The sequence below is a fragment of the Nannobrachium achirus genome (assembly GCF_963921795.1).
Source record: "Nannobrachium achirus genome assembly, chromosome: 18".
Lineage (NCBI taxonomy): Eukaryota > Metazoa > Chordata > Actinopteri > Myctophiformes > Myctophidae > Nannobrachium > Nannobrachium achirus.
Window position 1 is genome coordinate 22,499,937 of NC_137825.1, and position 21,302 is coordinate 22,521,238.

The 21,302-nt window shown below is 41.7% G+C and overlaps 2 protein-coding genes across 2 annotated transcripts; both read right to left on the reverse strand.

The window, feature by feature from the left end:
• Positions 1–10,617: 10,617 nt before the first annotated feature.
• On the reverse strand, positions 10,618–15,993 carry LOC308302969 (leucine-rich repeat, immunoglobulin-like domain and transmembrane domain-containing protein 2; the record flags this gene model as incomplete). The annotated part of the gene is made up of 4 exons (XM_080747288.1): positions 10,618–11,420; positions 11,899–12,680; positions 12,875–12,939; positions 15,988–15,993. 4 exons carry the CDS (start codon positions 15,991–15,993, stop codon positions 10,618–10,620), a joined length of 1,656 nt encoding a protein of 551 aa, XP_080603414.1.
• A 260-nt stretch (positions 15,994–16,253) lies between these two features.
• On the reverse strand, positions 16,254–19,955 carry lrit1b (leucine-rich repeat, immunoglobulin-like and transmembrane domains 1b; the record flags this gene model as incomplete). Its single annotated transcript, XM_080747290.1, has 4 exons — positions 16,254–17,272; positions 17,398–17,703; positions 18,384–18,844; positions 19,834–19,955. The coding sequence occupies 4 exons, from the start codon at positions 19,953–19,955 to the stop codon at positions 16,254–16,256; spliced, it is 1,908 nt and encodes a 635-aa protein (XP_080603416.1).
• Positions 19,956–21,302: the final 1,347 nt, after the last annotated feature.

Below are 21,302 nucleotides of genomic sequence, written 5' to 3' on the forward strand. Positions count from 1 at the left end.
ATATTACACTTGCCTGTCGCTTTTAAGTGACATTGTTGTATTGTCTTTGTAATATTGTCTTGATTAAGTTGATTTTGAATAAATATTTGATCAAATATATATTCAGGGTTAAGTACCTTTTCAGCAGAAGCTCACAAATATTTCAACAATGATTAAAGCGGTATTCTGCTTTAAAGGTCAACTTTGTTCTTTTAACAAAGGTTATTATTATTTTTTTTTAATGACAAATAAGATGAAAAAAAAAAACATTTATTGCTTTCTATCGTTTCTGCATTTTTTAACAGGAGGGTGGGGGCATTTGGGTAATTGGTAAAAAGAAAATTACAAAATAACTCATCTGTTTTTCTCTGTGAATGATTTTTGCAAAACATCTTTTCTTTATATTACTCTTACAAATTCTGTCCTAACATCACGCAAATTGGTACACATTATCTCTATAGACAGATTTTTCATATTCCATCCTGATTGGCTAAGATTGGCTTGCAACGTTTTCAGAAGTTGCCCGTTTTATACAAAATACATGAACGCGGCATCCGTTTAGGGCCATCTTTGCACACGCATCCCTACCAAGGAAGAAATGCCCGGAATCCAGGTAAAAGATTATGTTGATTATATGACCTACAGTATACAGTTCAAGAGTTATTGGCCAAAATGTGAATCTGCCTGTTATAGCGTACAATGAGGCTGATTTGAAAATGATAGGGTGGCTGAGTGGCTCTCAACCCCTACCTGCTCCCAATGAGCAGGGTTCAGACTTCCGTGGTTAAAGGAGTAGTTTACTCCAAAAATTACATTTTTTCTATTTTTTACCATGGAGCCATGGAGACTTGAGTTCAATAATATTTTTAGTTTTTTGTCGCATTCCTATAGACAATACTTTGATTACAATAGATTTACGCCCTTTGACTCCAGATGGGGACCCGGGTCCCCATCAATGGGTAGTACATTTACTATAATATAATTTGTGTCTAAATTTTGGCAAATACATTTTTGTATTGTACTTGCAGTGGCATTTGATAGCATCGTAGCGTCATTCTCAATGGCAATTCCTGGGTAAAAAAGCATCATCTGCAGGTCATGTTGTGGAAGGCTGCAGATCAGAGCGAGCCACCTGCAGAGGCAAGAGACATCACTACATTTGGGTGGGTAGGTTGCTAAAGGAGTGGCTTTTATGCTTGTATTTTGAAAATACAAACACATGCCAAATAAGATCAGTCTCATTAGGCATAAGACGCAGCACAAAATAGGGCCCTCGTTGCACTGACAGTGTTAAGGAGGTGAGGCCCACGTCTGAAAGCCTGAATGAGTTCGGCCTTGGTGTCAGAGCTCAAAATGAAGCTGGAGCAGAAAATCCAGGAGAGCAATACCACAATAGCAATAAAGGTTATGGTTTTTAATTATTGTCCAGACAGTGTTGTTTTGTCTTTTTGCTGGACTTGTGGGTCGACCCACTGCTCCAAGGTCCTCGGCCTTGGTGTCAGAGCTCAAAATGAAGCTGGAGCAGAAAATCCAGGAGAGCAATACCACAATAGCAATAAAGGTTATGGTTTTTAATTATTGTCCAGACAGTGTTGTTTTGTCTTTTTGCTGGACTCGTGGGTCGACCCACTGCTCCAAGGTCCTCTGCGATCCCCACAAGACCTGAACCTGAACTCTGACACGGTCATGTGAATGGTTTTTGCCATAATGGGAAGTCTATGATTTTAATGGTAATGTACTGCATTGTGCCTTTAAAACCCAAAATGATCTTGATAATTAAGAAAGATAAACTTAGTTTAGGCCTACCTTTCAAGTGAGACAACTTGGCCTACTTTTAGACCATTTTGATTTTTTTAATGAAATAAATACAGATATATTAATTATTGTGTTGTATTCAAATCCCTTTTTAAAATCCCAGTTTCCTCTAGTTAAATGCTGGTGGTATATTTAAATGTATCTTTAACTGAAGGCTAATATACAAAAGAAAACACTTCAAAAGTGGGGCGGCATAGCTCACGGGTAGAGAAACTGACATTAGAGTACGAAGGGTTGCTGAAAGGTTCCCAGTTCAAATCTGGGCTCCCCCTGAGTTAATGTCGAAGAGTCCTTGAGCAAGACTCTGAACCCCTAGTTGCTCCTGGTGAGCAGGAGTGTGCCTTGCATGGTTACCTCCGCCATCGGTGTATGAATGTGTGTGTCAATGGGTGAATGTAAAGTGCCTTGGATAAAAGCGCTATATAAATGCACCATTTATTAAGAGACCTCTGTTGAATGTGACTGAGTGGTGGATTAGTTCTCTAATGGTCGCCTCTCAGTAGAGATGTTCTAATCTCAGTTCTCCTATGTTAGTCTACTTTGACATTTTCAAGGATGAAATACAAAAGAAGTACTCAAAAGCATCAGCAAACTTCTGCATAGAGCTGGTGTAGTTGTCTGAAGATCAGACTCTCGTACAGAGGTCTCATATTCGAATCCCAGGCCTCCTACATATCATTGCTGTTTCTCTTTGACCTTTTCAAGGTTAAAATACAAAATAATTCTCAAAAGCACTGTGAAATACTTGCAGTGAGAGATGGTGTAGTGGTCTAAGTATCAGACTCTCAGTGTAGAGATTCCATGATCAAGTCTCAGTTCTCTACATTTCTGCAGTACTTTGATCTAAGTTAAAATATTTTTTTTTCTTTTTTTATTATTTTTTGGGGGGCTTTTGTGCCTTTATTTTATAGTACAGCGAACTGACAGAGACATGCGACAAAGGTCATCCCGATCAGGAATCGAACCGGCAACGCCACAGGCATTGATGCCGAAATGGCAACAATCCGATATGGTATGCACCCTGACCAGTAGGCCACCGGGCACCCCAAAATATAAAATAATTAATTAAAACCACTAGAGCATGCCTGCATTGAGAGATGTTGCAGTGGTATAAAGGGCAGACTCTCATTTCAGATGCCAGTTTTCATACACTTTATTGCTGGAGTACTTGCCTGTAAATAAAAGGCAGTTGGATTTCACCATTTATAAAATATTTCACAATGGAAACCGTTGAGATTGTACCTGTGGGGGAGTCGTTGACAAAAGTCAAAACGATAATGACAGAAAAGCTTGTTTCCATTGTGGTTCATAAACATTCAAATATCTAGACAAGCACACAATACTGTTAAACATTTTTTTCATTAATCTCTCTTTGTTTGTTGTTGCTTAAATCAAAATGAAACTGAATGTCAAGTAGCAGATGCATGGCTGGGTGTGCAGAGACAGCTGACTACATGCTCTGGAGAATGTAGGTTCAATCCTACCTGAACCTTTCCTTTGCAGACTGACTTCTGATGTGTTTAAGCAAGAAAATTATGACCTGGATTAGGTGAGACAATGAAATGTTGTATCCATGAAGACAAGAGCGAAGGATGCCAGGAATGTGCTGAAATCAAATAGGTTGCCACCAGGGGGGGCTTTTCCGCCACTACCCTACTTGAGTAAAAGTACAAAAGTATTTATTGGAATAATTAGTAGGCAGTAGGCTATCAAAACTAATGTTTGAAAATAGAGGATCTACAAGCTGAGAAAAAAGAAAATACTCTGGTAAAGTAAAAGTACCTAAAGATTGAGTGAATACAGTTATTTTACTCTGGGTAAAACGTAGAGCTGCATTGTGTTGATAAAACGGACTCAAAAGATATGTTATGTAGTCGTCTATAGCCTAATAATATAATAAGGGTAATAATCATTAAAAACAAACTGTAGGGAACATAAAATTAAGAGACCCAAAAAAATGTATAGTGTCTGACCTACAGATGGGGTCGCGCCGAACGGAGCCAGCGCTTGGGATACAGTTTGGTCTAACTCTGTAATTAAAGCAACAAAGTAGATTTATTTGAGGTAATTGTGCTCTAAGAAGCTGTCTTAAGATGTTCTTGGGGGGGTTGACCCCCAGACCCCCTTTGGGGAGTCGTAAACCCGATGTTTAAAAAGTTAGATTTTGGGTCAGCTGGGACTTAGAATCTGACGCTCGGGCGCAGCGGCGGCGCAATGATTGACGAACAAGAACAGCAGCTGCGTTAATTTTCAAAGTCAGACCTGCATGGCCCAGTTTCCAATTGTTTTCTAAATAAATAATTAATAATAAATAATCGACTAGATGATAACAATAACAATTACACATACAGCCTATCTATATCTATCTAACAATCAATCAATCACGCACGCACGCACGCAAGCACGCATGCATGCACGCACACCCATGCAGCCAAGATAGTTAATTCAAATGAGATATGAACCAGGTGGTTGTGAACTTGTGACTGATTTCGAACAATATTATATATCATAATTTACCCATGGTTCCAATTTACCAGGATGATTCTTTTGCTTTATGATCTTTTGAGTTATTATTCTGCAATGGAAAGCTTCCCCACAAAGAACAAGGTGGGGTTTGAACTACCATCCTCAGGATTTTATGCATAGCACCTCAACCTATTGAGCCTGCCAGTGAAATTTTTGACTGTTTTGTTTATTTATCAATAATTTATCTCTTGAAAAAAAGTGACATGCAGTGACTGCATTTGATCATTAATCCATCACTGAGCCACTTGAACCTGTCTCTTAGTAGGCTACTGTTGAGATACATGTTCGAGATCTATAATTAGCCTACTTCTAGTTATAGGCTTATATTTACTTTTTGGAGCTGTGTGGAACACAAGCTCCCTATACGTGGCCGTGTGTGTGGCCGTGTCTGTGTGTCTGTCTGTCTGTCTGTCTGTCTGTCTGTCTGTCTGTCTGTAGCCTACAGGACCTTTTGTGACCACACGAGGGCGCTGTTGTTCAGGCCAGGCCAGACACCCACACACACACACACACACACACACACACACACACACACACACACACACACACAGCTCCACTTCGAACAGAGGTTCGATTTTTTTATTCTAATTCTATATTTACTTTGTTCATTCTCTCTCTCTCTCTCTCTCTCTCTCTCTCTCTCTCTCTCTCTCTCTCTCTCTCTCTCTCTCTCTCTCTCTTAAAACAACTGACTTGTTGGAAAAATCCACCAAAATGTCCTCCTCCTGAGGAAATGACACAGCCCCACCTACGTTTTCCACCGAGGATGAATGGAGGAAAACGTAGGTGCAAAGCTTATCTGGGGCTGTGCCATTTCCTCCTAAAATTCAAAACAAAACACCAGAAAATATATGCTGTGAGAGATAGTGTAGTGGTATGAAGATCAGACTCTTGCCTCTTCAGAGGTTCTATGATCAAATACCAGTGCACCTATTGTTTATCAAAAGCACCAGGAGATACTTACTGAGGGTGCAAAGGTGCCATGGCTCAATAGTCTAGTAATTCTAGGAAAAAAATCCACTCAGGTTGGAAAAAATTGTGTTATTTAGTTTCTCAACTGATTCTGACAGGAAATTAGGTCTACTAGCCAGGATAAAAAATCTACCATAATCTGCTCACTGCAAATACCCACAGTGGCCAAATCAAGTTGGGCTCCCATCGACTTTCTATACAGGAGGAAAATACCCAGAAAAAAATCTGCTTTAAATAGGATGTGAGGGGTCTAACTAGGGGTTTGTCATGATGCTGAATCCGTTGCACGCATTTGTTTTGCACAAAAACATTCCTTGGGCTAAAAATGGCCCAAGAAAATGATGGTTTAGTGATGAAAAGTGATGAGTCATCACTTTTCATCAGTTTTGTGGGCGTTTTCTGGGGCCAATGAATGTGTTTTGTGCAAAACAAATGCTTGCAATGGATTCAGCATCATGACAAACCCCTAGTTAGACCCCTCACATCCTACTTAAAGCAGATTTTTTTCTGGGTATTTTCCTCCTGTATAGAAAGTCGATGGGAGCCCAACTTGATTTGGCCACTGTGGGTATTTGCAGTGAGCAGATTATGGTAGATTTTTTATCCTGGCTAGTAGACCTAATTTCCTGTCAGAATCAGTTGAAAAACTAAATAACACAATTTTTTCCAACCTCAGCTTTATTTTTACTGGACTACAATGGTGTGGTGCACTTAAACTGTTGCTTCTGCTACAGACAGATCGGAGGTTCAAGTCCCATGCTGGAGGCCCATTGGTGAATTCAGGTGACTGTCAATTCTTTGAATCCAGAAAAGTCAGGTGAATTTCACCATTTAAAAATTCTTCCTGTAAAAGTATAGCTGGACAGAGTTCTTTCAGATATAAACTTACACCTTTACTTCTCAGGAAACAGGGGGAGGGATACCAGAAGCACCAGAAATTAAATGTAGTGAGAGATGCTGTAGTGGTCTAATGATCAGACTCTCAGATCAGAGGTTTCATGTTCAATTCCCAGTCCTCTTACAGTTCATTGCTGGAGTATTTTGACCTCTCAAGGCTAAAATTCTGAACTAAATAAAGTCAGTTGAATTTCACCGTTTACAATACTAGTTAATCCTGTAAAAGTATAGCTGGACAGAGTTCTTTCAGACATAACCCCACACCTTTACTTCTCAGGAAACAGGGAAGGGACACCAGAAGCACCAAAACTATTGGTAGTGGGAGATGGTGTAGTGGTTTAAGAAGCAGTCTCTCAGACCAGAGGTACCATGTTCAATTCCCAGTCTTCCCCCCAGTTTGATGCTGGATTATTTAAACTTTTTCAAGGCTAAAATTCTGAACTAAAAGTCAGTTGAATTTCACCATTTACAATACTAGTTAAAGTAAAAGTATACCTGGACAGGGTTCTTTCAGACATAACCCCACACCTTTACTTCTCAGGAAACAGGGGGAGAGACACCCCTCCCGATGGTCTTCCGTGTACCTTGGGCATGGGCCTTGAACCTGTCTGAAACCGAGGACCGGGACAAACGATCAAGCGCACCACACCATTGAGCCAAGGCACCTTTGGGCCTTAAACAGGTATCTCCTGGTGCTTTGCCAACCCTGCATATGGTCTAGTGGAATGATGATTGGTCTCTCAGTTCAGAGCAGCCATGTTCAAATCCCAGTTCTCCCATTGGTCACTGCTCTTTTACTTGGACCTTTTCAAGGTTCAAATACAAAAGAATAACTCAAGAGCTTCAAAAGTTAGTGAGAGATGGAGTGGTGGTCTAAAGATCAGACTCTCATTGCTGATGTTCCGTGTACAAATCTCAATCCTCCTACATTGCTGTTTTACTTTGACATTTTCATGGGTAAAGTATCAAATAATTACTCAAAAGCACCTGATATTTTTTAGGTTGGAGATGGTGTAGTGGTCTAAAGATCAGACTTAAGGTGTAGAGGTTCTGTGTTCAAAACCCAGTCACCCTACTAACTGCTGCTCTATTACTTAGATCTTTTCAAGGTTAAAATACAACATAAATACTCAAAAGCACCAAAACATGTCTACAGTGAGCGATGGCCTAATGGTCTAACACTCAGAGTCTCAGTTAAAAGGTTCCATGTTCAAATCCCACTCAACCTACAGTCCATCTCTGGAGTACATTGACCTTTTTAAGGCTAAAATTGTCTCAATTTTCTTAACTTCTTCCAGTAGTCTCAAGGCATGTTGGTAAGATTTATTTTCTGTAAAATGTTTGTTGGACAGAGTTCTTTGAGATATAACCCCCCACCTTTAGCTCTCAGGAAACAGGGGGAGGGACACCCCTCCACGATGGTCCTCCATGTACCTTGGGCATGGGACTTGAACCTGTCTGAAACCTGCCTGAAGCAGGGACAACCAATCAAGCAACCATACCATTGAGCCAAGGCACCTTTGGGCCCTCAACAGGTATCTCCTGGTGCTTTTGAATTGTTTTCTTCTATTTTAGGCTTGAAAAGGTCAAAGCACTTCAGGAATGAACAGTAGATGGACTGGGATTTGATCATGGAACCTCTGAGCTGAGAGTCCAATCTTTAACCACTATACCATCTCTCATAGCAGATACTTATTGGTGCTTTTGAGTAATTCTTTTTATATTTTAACCTTGAAAAGGTCCAAATAATACAGCAATGATCTGTCAAGGACTGGGATTTGAACATGGGACCTCTAAGTGTCTGATCTTCAGACCACTAGGCCATCTCTCAGTGGAGGCAGTTCCTAGTGCTTTTGAGTAATTCTTTAATTTAACCGTGAAAAAATGTCAAAGCTCTACAGCAATGAAGGAGACCTAGTTTGAACATATAACCTCTGCACTGAGAGTCTGATATTTAGACCACTATACCAGCTCTCACTGCGGGTATGCTCTTTTAAGTACTTCTTTTGTATTCAAGGTGTGATATTTAAAAAATATTGCAGCAATGAACTTTAGCACTGGGATTTGAACATTCAACCTCTGCACTGAGAGTCTGAGCTTTAGATGACTACACCATCTCTACCTGCAAAGATTTACTGGTGCTTTTAAGTATTATTTTGTATTTAAACCTTGAAAAGGTCAAAGTGCAACAGCAATGATATGTAGGAGGCCTGGGATTTGAACATGTGACCTATGCGCTGAAAGTCTGATCTTTAGACAACTATACCGTTTCTCACTACAGGTATCTTTTGGTGCTTTTGAGTAGGAAATATACTAATAAGTATAGGTTCGGGCAGCGGGCCTCATATATAGATTTCAGGCTACGCAGCCCTCACACCATGTTGCACCACCAATCTAACCAATATATAGTATGCCTGAGTCACAGTGACAGGGGCTTTGTAAGGGTACCCATTGTACCAGTCTGTCTGTTTCCCTTTGTGACCATATATGGAGATGTCTGTTTCTGTCTACCTGCATCCCTTTTATGCCAACTGTATATAATAGAAATTTCTGTATCTGTCAGACCATGTCCCTTTTATGCCCATATTATGGAGATCCTTGACGTATGCCCATATATTGGAATGTTTTCACTAAGGCTGGGACTTTAACTGATTAATTGCGATTAATTAATTACAGAAAATGAACGCGATTAAAAAAATTAACGCATTTTAATCGCACTTAGTTTTTGCACCACAGAACCTTCAGTTTCGGGCATACCGATCATAGCGATGCACCAACCAAGAAGAGACAACAAACGCAAAGGGAGAAGTAGCTGATCAGAGCGCTTTGCTTGGCCCAGTGGATGAGAAATTTAGATTTAAAAAACTCACTCGTTGATTCACTCGTACAACAAAATGTGTTTTACTTTAAAAGAAAATGCTTCTCAGGTCAAATATCGATGTGCGATTAAAATGCGATTAATTAATCACAGAGGCTGTAATTAATTAGATTAAAATTTTTTATCGCATCCCAGCCCTAGTTTTCACCCATTTCTCACACTCTCACACGTTCTCTTCAACAGATTTGGTCAAAAACTAACACAAATCAGTACACATCTTTGGGCTCTTGTCATCAAGACAAATCACTTAGACTTTCCAGGTTCCGTTCCAAATGACTATGACTTCCTTCCACGGTTTACGGGACCTGTGTAGGCAACCTGGTCTGGTGGAGACCTGTGCTTCAAAGAATCACACTTTTCTAGTTGTATTCTACATTCTATAAAAAGTGTTGAGTTTAATAAATTAGAGAAAGATGCATTAAAGTGCAACACAATATGTATTTCTCTCATCCACACAGTATGATCAATACAGTTTGCTGGAAAGCAGCCTTTAAATGGAAATATCATGACATGCTCCCTGGTTAAGACAGGATTCAGATAGGAAAGCGCTCTAATCTCCTTAGCATGTATAAACGCACGCTTATGTAACAAATCCTCTGAGTGATTGTGCTGAAAAATTGGAGTCTCTGTCTCAGCATTCATCTTTTATCTCCCCCTTAATCCATATCGTTCCACACTAATACAAGATACCGATATCTGTAAGGAGTAAGACAATGAACTACTACGGTAAATTAATCCCTGTTTGAGAATGAACTTGGTGGAACAAAGCTTTTTGCTGCTGTATAACATTTCCTTAAATGAACTGTCAGACAGTGCATACAATTAATACACCTGGAGAGAGTAAGTCACATGGTATGAAAGCATTACATAATCAATTCATTTTGGATTTGTGAGTGCATCACCTCACATTCGTTATCAAGAAGAAAAAAAAAGAATGTAACCCAAAGAAGTATCAAGACATTTTACAACAAACATTTGACTTCTTCTAACACATTCCCTCTTTAGGATATTTAACAAGGAAGAAAGGCATTTAAGTCTTTATAAACTCCACACAGACACACACATGCGCGCGCGCGCGCACACGCGCGCACGCACGCACGCACACACACACACGCAGCATCTCCAGCTCCTCTCACTTAAAGGATCACTTCACCTTTTTTCAAACTTATCTGCATATATGGGTCTTCACTAATCCTCCTCACTGTGGACTGTACCATTATGTCTACCCGCTCTGTCCCACAGGCAGAATACTGTACCTGCCGATGACATCATCAGCCGGGATTTGACACTAATGTACGCTAATGTAATCTACGGTACAGCTTGACTGGAACATTAATTGTTGCATCAATAAAAAATTTAAAGAAAATGTTAGAAATCTAGTTTGAAACCCCAACTTCTGAGTGACAGAGTGAATAGACAGAAATGGTAGCATCTGCAGTGTAGTGAGCATTAGTGACTGATTGTATATTGGAGATATATGAGGCTGAAAAGGTGGTGTTCCTTTAAGGCTGTTGAACAGTTTCTTTGGTCACCTCTTGTTCACACAGCAGCTAATACAACCCGGCTGCAGTGCCTCCTTTGCTTCTATCCTCCTCCAACCTCCGCGTCAGTGTCTGCACCTCCAACGACTCCCCACCAGTCCCACACAGGCTCTCTGTGCTGGCGGCCTGCAGGCTGTCGAAGGTCCCCTGTCTCTCGGTCGGCTGCAGGTCCTCGTCACGGTGCCGCCTGCGGCTCTTCCACTTGTCCGTGCAGCGCTTGACGCAGTCAAACTTGACCTCTGTGGTGCAGGCGTACATGCCGGCCGGCACGGCCAGCACCATGGCGCACACGATCACGATGATGTGGATGAGCCTCTCCCTGTGCTCCATCTCGCTGATGTCACTGCCCGTCACGAAGACGATGCACTGGCCCTCGCGGGGCGGCTGGTTCTTGAGAGACACGCACACCTTGTATTTGGTGAGGGGCAACAGGTCAGCGACGGAGTAGGTGTTGATGCCGGGGCCGATGTAGACCATGTCCTTCTTGGGCGAGTCGTACTTGCCAAAGTGAACGGTGTACCAGGTCTCGGCAGGGTTCTGTGTCACCGCGTACCACTCGAGGGTGATGCCGTAGACCGTCTGCTTGGCGATGCGGATGTCAATGTAGACATTCTCGTCGTCCGGCACCATCGGGAACGGCGGAGGCATGGGGCCTGAGGAATTGAAGGGCCCCACGTCGACCATGACGGTCACAGAGGAGTTGCCGATGAAGTTGTTGGCCGTGCAGGTGTACAGGCCCCGGTCCGCCAGGTGGAGTGAGGGGATCGTCAGCTGGGAGCTGATGGTCTCGTCATCCACGCGTGTCTCCGTGACTGAAGGGAGATAGAACATTATGACACACCAAAAACACTGTGGAGAAACACTGTCACAATAATGCATTGACCATATTAACCCTGGCTCCCTATTCTGGGCAAGGTGAACTTTCCAATAAATAAAAAGAAAATAGCAGATCTACAAGCTCACATCTAGTCGCATTTGGAATATAAAATAGGGATAAAAGAAAGCAAATCAATTTGCTATTGTGACCTTGGCTGTACTTTGGTCATACATAATCCATGCGCACGTGTCAGATGTCTATGTCTGGCACACAAATTCGTCTGGCACACAATTTGTGCTTATAAACAAAAGAATCAGTTGAAGGCTATCGTTTCCAAATATTTTCACAGACAGATGCTCGCAAACACATGCTGCAGCCCACAGGTTGTAGATAATAATATCATAGTAAGTGCTACCCTCACAGGACGGTGGCAGTTTAATGGATGGTAAAGTTTTAAAATAATATAATCTTACCCGTAAATCCTCTTATAATCTTCAGACTGTACATCCATTGAATGGCGGGGTCAGGTCTGGCCTTGACTGAACATGTGAGCGTTATGTTGGCTCCCAGGGACGAGGTGATGTTGGTCTGCGGGGCGGAGGCCTCTGGCTTTGTGCACGTTTTCAGCTGCACCTCGTGGAAGAACCTCCCTGCTCTGGAGCTGGGACCCGAGCAAGTCAAATAGGAGTTCATCAGGATTATAGGAGGGCTGACTGTCCTGATGAATTCGACAAAACCTTTGAGGCGGCAGTCACAGAGCCACGGGTTGTCATGCAGTGCCAGCACAACATTGGAGACTATTCCCTCTTTCCCCCATGTTTTCTCCGCCGCCTGGTAAAGAGGCCAATTAACGAAGACGTCCTTTGATATGACACTGAGCTCGTTGGAGGATAAATCCAAGTAGGTCAGACGTGAGAGATGTCTCAGAGCGTGTTCTGGGAGCGCGTCGAGACGATTGTGCTTCAGATCTAAAATCTTTAGTTTTGGCGTGTCCTGGAAAGCTGTCCATGGCACTGAGCTTAATTTGTTCCCCTGCAACCTTAATTCAGTGAGATTCCCCAAACCCTCGAGGCTTTTGATATTCATCAGGGTGATGTTGTTGAAATTGAGCCACAGAGACTCCAAGGCACTACTTTTAGAGAAAGATCCATGGGGTAATTCAGTGAGATGTGAATTTTCGATCCGGATCTTTGTGAAATTATTCGAGATGCTTCCTGGGATACTCCCCAGGGTGGTTTCCATGCAAAGTAAGGACCTAGAACATAAGGACAACATGTCATACTTTGTAGGCTATGAATGTTAAAAACAAAACAAGGTCATATTACATCTTTAAATGTGTAAAACATCCATGTGTGAAGGCAAGTTAATCAATTAGAGTGACACTTAACCGTGGTTATTCCGTATAAGGTCTATAACTTGGCAGGCCTACATAATACATTTAGGGCTTACCTTCCAAAGTTGTCATTTGAGCAGGAGCAGCCAGTCAGACAATTTGATGATCCAGGAGTTATAAGCTGGAATAAGGCCAAAACAATAATGTAATGTGACAATGTAGCTAATGCGACACAAAAGGTGGCCATATTCCTGGAGACATAAGTGAAGTAGGCCTTGTTGAACAGGACATACCTCTGCGTTCAGGTAGAATAAAGCCTATTATCTACCCTAATCTTCCTTGACGCAGTTCTTAAAGACATCAAGTGACATGTGAGACTTACAGGAAATGTCTATTTTTAGCAATGAACTGCATTGTGTTATGACTACAGTTGGAACATTGTATCGATGTGTATAAAATGCAAATCTGCTCTGTTGCATTAATTCCTCCAGTCCAGTCATCCAATCAGCTAGCTGTAAAATGACGTGGTCATTAATAAATTCAAAAATATATATGCTTTTGAAGTGTAATGCAATTTCTTTGTTACTTTCCAGTATAGTGTGTTGTGGCTTTTATTAATGACATACTATTTTTTATAGCGTGAAGAAAATACAATTAGCATATGACTTTTTAGAAAGAAATTCTGATGATGAAGCCTAATTTTTTTTATGACATAACTGTATGATTCCCCCTTTGTTTAACAAGATATTACTTTCTTTATTTTAGTTATCCTATACTATTATGTATAGCATGACATACCTTTTGGTTACAGTATTGTATTTTATTGTAGTGTAGTGTAGCATATTGGTTTTGTATGATAGTATAGTAGTATGATATGTACAGTACATGATATTGGTCAGTATCATGGTCAATATCATGTAAGTATCATGGTCAGTATCATGTCAGTAACTAGGTCAGTAACCTGGTCAGTATCATGTAAGTATCATGGTCAGTATCATGTCAATATCCTGGTCAGTATCATGTAAGTATCCTGGTCAGTATCATGTAAGTATCATTGTCAGTGTCATGGTCAGTGTCCTGATCAGTATCATGTCATTATCATGGTCAGTATCATTGTCACTATCATGTCTGTATCTTGGTCAGTATCATTGTCAGTATCATGGTCACTGAATTTTCAGTGTGCACCACCTTCGTACAATGAAGTATAAATCAGGCTAATGGCCATGGAGGCTTATGGCTCTGGTACTTCCAACTCTCAGACAGGCTTGTTGGGGTTTAGTCCAGTCAGATCACAGCTCATTTGTTAACAGCCTCTCAGAGCCAAGTGAGGACTACACTAATTCACCCGTCCTTGGTTGGTACCATTGCATCACAGAGGCAGCTAAAATGTGGAACGCCCTACAGAAGGCCTTAAAGGAGTGTAAATCCCTACCTTCCTTTAAAACCGCTCTGAAAAACTACTTACAGGCGGCTGCAACTCGAAACTGGTAAAAGAAAACAAAGCTTATCCTTACCTCCCCCCGACCTTTCTATTGTAAATACCATTTATTTTGAATTGTGATTTACAGCTGTATATATATTATATACATTGTCCTTTTAGTTGACCTTGTACCAGTGAACTGTACTGTCATGAAACTACCTTTTCCTATGCAAACTTCTAATAAAGTCTTCAATCAATCAAACCCTTTTATTTCCTTGCATCTCTGTCTCCATCACAAATTAGAAGTCAATGTCTGAATAGCAGCATGTCGGAATGGAGAGCGGCCCCCATCTTCCGGAAATCCATTACGGAGGTTGGCGGTTTACAAGGCTAATATACAGTACTCTTTACTCTAAATGTGTATTATACAGTAGGCCTGCTATCTAACGCATGAAGGCGCGTGCGTGCGCGTGCGTGGGTACGTGTGCATGTGCGTGTGCATGTGTTTTCAGTTAAAATCAAACAAACAGAGCTATCAAATGGAACCATGGAAAAGGAAACGTGTATGCCACCTTCTGGAAACCTGGGACTACAGTCATGCACAGAGCCCTTTGACTTACATTTAAAATGCATTGGTCTGTATAGGAATATTTTCTATTCATAACGATGCTTATCTTCATATGCATTTTACAATTATGTTTTCTCTTTCTTTTGTGTCCTAAAAATTGCCAATTAAAAGTTGTGTTGTATTCCATGTGTCTGTAGACGTGTGAAGGGAATTATCTACTGCCACACATAGTATAAAAAAATATTTATTTTTCATACATTCATACAATCACAGATGTATCTTGGATTATAAATATATATACATTATAAAATATATGGTATTTTAGGATTTGAGTCCAACAAAAAACCTGGCACATTAAGATACTGCATATTAGATGCTTTTACACATAGACTAGAAAAGTACACTCCTCTGAGCGCAAGTCTCCGCCAGGCCGGGTTGCCGCAGTTTGGATGGCAGTTATAGCCAATTGGAATGGAATATGATTTGTCATGCAGAAATGGTTCTGGCTTACATGGAGAGTTAAGTACTGAGACTGTGTTTCACACCGATCTAAATAGGTGCCAGAGATTAGCTGTTCACAGACATACTGTACACACGGACGGACAGGAGCAAAAACATAGTCTCTGGCCTTTGGCTGTCCGTCCTGGCGGAGAAATAAAACATGCTGTCTAAAGATATAATTGCTTCCTCATCTTTTCTACAAATATTCATGTAATGAAAGATTGTGACAGCGTGCTTAGGGTACATCTCAGGAGGACAACTTAGGGACAACATTTCAGAAAGTATCCCTTTGCACGACACCCCCTTTTTGAAAGTGCATGACAAATACAATAACGTTTTCATACTTTAAACTTTGTGAAATCATATTACATAGACGGGTACATTTCCCTTTTTGTACAGTTCACCACATCAACAAGGCGGCCTGTGTTCCCACTAGGGTGGACATTAACGGATAATAACGTTATGAACTTCATACGTATGAGCCTAACGGAGGCTTATTATTATGCATGTTCATTAACAACTTTAAAGTCAAACAATAACTTATTTTCTATCAATTCAACCCTCCCCATGAAGCCTAGAATTCATGGAGATTCTTTTGTTTTTGTTGCATTCCTAAGCTATCAAATGACTGGCTTGGGAATGTGACAAAAACAAATACATCTCCATGAACTCAAGGCTTCATGGAGTGTGTAATCAATAGAAAATACGTTTTGTTTTGTTTTTAACTACTCCTTTAATACTGGCATCCCGATTTTAAGCATGTCCTTACAGGAATATAAAAATAAAAAAATTTAACAATTTTGTCATTAAAAAGGCCAATCTACAAGCTCACGACACGTCATGCTGCGATGTGCTGTGAGCTTTTAGATCAGCTATTTTCAAAATAACTGAAGTGGTCAAGTGGAGTCAGAGTAAATCTTCTGAGCACAGTAGTTTTAGCCTCACAGGAACCATACAAAAAGCAAATCAAAGTGCACCCTCTAATAGCCGAGGCATACATTTGGTATCAGCAGAAGTATTCGCTTGGGGGCCCCTCAGTCCGGGCCGTGGCCTCTGAGTCCACGCTCGACCTTGCAGAGAGCAGCCTGTTGGATTCAGACTGATTCATTCTGGCGAGATACTCCCCCTCCCCCGCTGCTTTGCCTTTGGCCCCCGGGGTAAGGGTTTCAAACGTGACATAGGAGTCCTGGATGTCTTTGGGCTGCTTCCCTAGCAGCTTTTGGCAGCGTTTCTTTAGGGCCCCACAGCAGACAATCAGTGTCAGCGGGACGGCGATTACGCACGCCACGGTTATCACCACCACGTTGATGAGCTTCTGAGTGCCGCTGGCACTGGCTGCCTCGTCTGTGGAGAAAATTACACACTGCTCCTTTTTCGGGATGAGGCCCTTGACGCAGACGCAGGCAATGTACTTTGTCTTCGGCACGAGGCCGTCGACGGTGATCCGGTTCTTTCCTGCATCCACGATGATCCGCCGCATGTCCCTTTCACCAAATACGGCATACAGGACACTGAATTCAGTGGTGTTGGTGGCCTGAGGGGCACGCCAGTTTAGAGAGACCGTGTGGTCAGTGTCGCCGATTACCTTCACAGATCGCACTATCCTTCTCTCGGGAGCCGCCTGTAAGGACGAAGCATTGGCCGCAATGTTGAGAGCTTCCTTCACCACCTCCATTTTAGGCGTGCCGGTCTTCCCCTCCGCACCATCGTCAGAATCGCCATTGCGGTTGAGAGGTTCGATGATGGGCTGGGCATCGGTGGTGGTTGGTGGAGGTATAAATCTGGCCATAGGTTTTTCTTGGTATGCTGCCCTCTCAATGCCGCCAGCTTTCTTTCCCCTGGGTCTCCTGGCTGCGCCACCCGTCTCCCCTGGTCTATAGTCAGTAATGACCAAGGAAATCACGCCGTCTGCCGTTCCCACAAGGTTTGTGGCTTTGCACACATATTTTCCAGAGTCATGGTAGGAGACAGCGGGCACGCTGAGGATGGACCAAATTATTCCGTCCTTTGAAATCTCTTCCTGAACTGTAAAACAGAAAAAAGGTAAATGAGGTTTTGAGGAATGGTCCACGAATGATGAGAATAAACCTTTGATCTATATTCACAGTCAAACAGCCATGCCTGTCTGGAATGAGTTTAAACTAACTCACCGGTGCCGTTCATTTTCTTGCCATCAGCACGGGACCAAGAGAGCTCCGGAACGGGGACCCCAATGGTGCCGCATCGCAGGAGAACATTGTTGCCCAAGGAGCTCCGGACGCGGGCCACGGCAGTGTGGACACGGGGCCCCTGGCACCTCTGCAGCGCAACCTGTGGGAAGAGCACCCCAGAGAGGACCTCTGGGTCTGCGCACCTCAGCCTGGTGTCAACCAGAGCTACAGAGGACGAGGGGGACTTCTGGAACTGGACCAGGTCGTACAGCCTGCAGTCACACAGCCACGGATTGTCATGGAGACCTGCAGGGGACACCAAGCATGGGGGACAAGTGTCATTTATGTTAAGGGAAAAATACAATGACCCGCTTTAATGTCCCTAATAAGGGCTTAACAGGCAAAAAACAAAGCACCGATGGCTATAGGTCAAAATAGATGGTGTGACAACTTGATAGATTGGATGCAATTATACTATAATAAGACTAATCCCCATTCTAAATGCTGATGGTGTCAACGTGTCATAGCCTACATTACATAACCCACTGGCTATATGCAAGGGAGCTTAAAACGAATACTTTCCGGTGGCCTATTATGTCGCTCGTAAGACTCAAGGCTGTGACGCAACATTGTGACCTTGTAGATCTGCTATTTTCGGTGTGAAACATGGTGCACTACCAAGTATTTAACTCCATCGGTTCAGTCTGAACTAGGTAAATCAGCTTTCTGCTTTGATGCTCCCATCTCAAGGAACACTCTACAACTCACGCTAAAAATGAATGCTCCAATATCCTATGGACAATTTAATAACATGCTCTTAAATCTCTCTAACTCAGTTGTTTTTAACTTAATAATTCTCTATGATGTTTTATTCTGTTTTGTTGATTTTTGTGTATGTAATCTCGTCAGCATTGCAAATGCGGGTGAACCTCAATGCTCTTTTCGAGAATAAATAAAGGTTTCAATCAGTCAAACTCAGGCATTACCGAGAATCAGTTTGGATGAATCTGTGTCCTGGGGCGGCTTCACACTCAGCCACATTGTGAGGACCTCCGAGGGAACGGTTGCCAAAGCATTGCTCGATAAGTCCAGATAGGTGATGTTCCTGATGTAGGCGGTCGCTTGGGCGGGGATGGAGGAGATCTTGTTGTTGTGCAGGTCGAGGAGCCTCAGGTTGGGCATGTCAGGCAGAGATTCCCAGGGAAAGGACGTGAGGGCGTTGCCCTCCAGCCTCAACTCATCCAAACTGTGCAAACCTCGGAAACTGGCCGCGTTCAGCGAGTTAAGCGAGTTGAAGGACATCCACAAAAACTCCAAGTCGTTCAGGTAGTGGAAGTTGTCTCTTGAAATCCTGGTGATGGCCGTCTTCTCGATGCGTAGTTTTGATGTGTCCGTGGGAAAGTTTGGAGGGACCACGGTGATCTCTGGATCGTTGCAAAGCACACTCCTACAATGAAATGAAGTATTTAGAGGACATTCTGGTAGGAAAGAAGACATTCTGCTATGCTTTCATCCATGTCCATCCCTAAACTTCTTATGGACATTTTTACGATTTTGAAAAACATATTTAAATTCTTAAAATGGCCGATCTACATCGAGCATGTAGATCAGCTATTTGAAATATTCAAAAAAGTTTGTAAAAAATAGTAAAAAAAATCTAAAATTATTCGGCATGGACGAAAATAGAGCCCAATATATATAGGCTATATTTAAAGGTAGGTAGGGTATGTTTTTTTTGTGTGAAAAGGTTGAAGCTCTATCAGATAATCATTGCTCTAAGTGTTTGTTCATAGTGGTCTCTCCATCTCTTTAATAAACAGAAAATACATTTTGAGGTGTGTTGCCAATTTCACCCAATTCCCATAACCAGCCAATCCACATTATCAGCTTCAGTTTTATAGTGTTCCAGTTTTAATTTACATTTCGTTGTGTCATCACTTGGTATCCTGACCTGAAAATGCATTTTTTGGTCTACTAAAAAGCTGGAGAGACAGGGAGACCCCCGTTACTGAACAAACGATTGCTATCACAATAATAGCGCAATTTAACACTTGTTTTGAAAAATGAAAATCACTTTCTGCCCATTTATAGCAAGCCCATATATTTTGATATGGGGTAGATCCAAAAATATAATTATGTGTAAAAAGAAAAAAGAAATAAGAAAAAAATTTAACCTATTTCACCACTAGATGCTGTACATTTCAGGAGGGAAAAACTAGTATACTTTACCACAGTAACAAGCAAAGGAGATTAAAGGGAAACTGCAAGTTAATCCCTTAGGCATGGTGATTGAAGAGAGAGCTGCCATGCATTTCAATGCACTACAATAAGTATAACGCAAATTCCATATTAACACAGGAATGTCTGACAATAAACAATAACAACAAAATATATAGCCAATGAAAATAAAATAAAAAGAATATGCCCATTTCTTACCTTGCCTTAGATCCGTCGTTTAATTTGTGGAAATAGCAGGTGCACTGTACTGGACATGAACTGTACAGCCTCGGAAGGCAAAGCAATGCCAAACAAAAAACTACTGTAAGTGTTCCATTCATGTTTTCTCTTGCCAGTGGTATACCACTACACTATCAAACTAAACCTACAGATAACCTAATCCACTGCTACTGCGTTCAGTCAAGCATCAGATGCATGGCAGTGTTCGGCTCAGAGCTCTACTACTCTGACCGTGGCAGATCCAGAGATAAAGGACGGGCAGAGGATTAGTGAAGAGGGGACTCATGGGTTATTTTCATTCACACGATTATTGCTTGAAGCTGATAGGCTGCATAGTTTCATTTTCATTATTGTAAATGTAACACACTTTTGAATAGTTCATTGGTTTGTCAATTACAAAGCACAAGATATGAAAACATTCAAATAAAAATAATATATAGGATAATATTATGAAAAGTAGACTATAGCCTTGATGAGTTCATAGCCTATTACCCATGTTGCACGTGGTTTGGTTCAATTGGGCACATATCTTAACAAAAACTTATATTAAAGTGAATTTGCATCAGAAATGTATATAGGTTACCTTATCCTTTTCTATGCTATTAGGAGATAGCTTTTATAGTTTTTTATTTATATTTTTTCTCACTTTTGCCCCCTTTTTTACTGCAGGCTAAGAGCCTAAATGGAGGTGTTAAACTAAATTAGGAAAGGTCAGGCCTGTTTAAATTAAATATTGCAGTGTAGACCTTTTGATTGCATTTGATGGTTCCATGAAACATTACTCCCAACAGTAGCCTTGGCTTGATAGTGTATCTGAACATGTAGTAATGTAGTAAACATTTGGTGATACACCAATGGCCACAAGATGGGAGCAGAGAGTGTGTGTGTGTGTGTGTGTGTGTGTGTGTGTGTGTGTGTGTGTGTGTGTGTGTGTGTGTGTGTGTGTGTGTGTGTGTGTGTGTGTGTGTGTGTGTGTGTGTGTGTGTGTGTGTGTGTGTGTGTTATATGTTAGTAAAAAAAAAACGAAAAAAAGGAGGAACAGAGGTTGCACACTGGCTCCATAGGCCTATGCTGTGATTTATCTGATTGACGTGTCGGCCTGTTGGATCAACAAATGGCACTTTTAAAATTGAAAATGAGAAATTGAAAACACCTCAGAGAGGCTACAGTACCTACTTGAGTACTGTGTACTTAGTTACTTTACGCCACAGCTTATATAGGCCACACCAACAGTGACCGACCTGACTGAGGTCAGATAATCCTATCATGTCTGTTAGGGTCGAGAGTCGAGACAATCAAAGGGTCTTTTTAAACCGGTACAGCGTCAGTGTACACTCACTCACTCACTTAGGCCCATCGCTCCCAGTGGTCATCGCTCCCATATAGGTCATCATCTTTCCTGCCTCTCCCCAGCCGGTTCCCTATCTCTTCAGCTCCGCCTCGCTGTC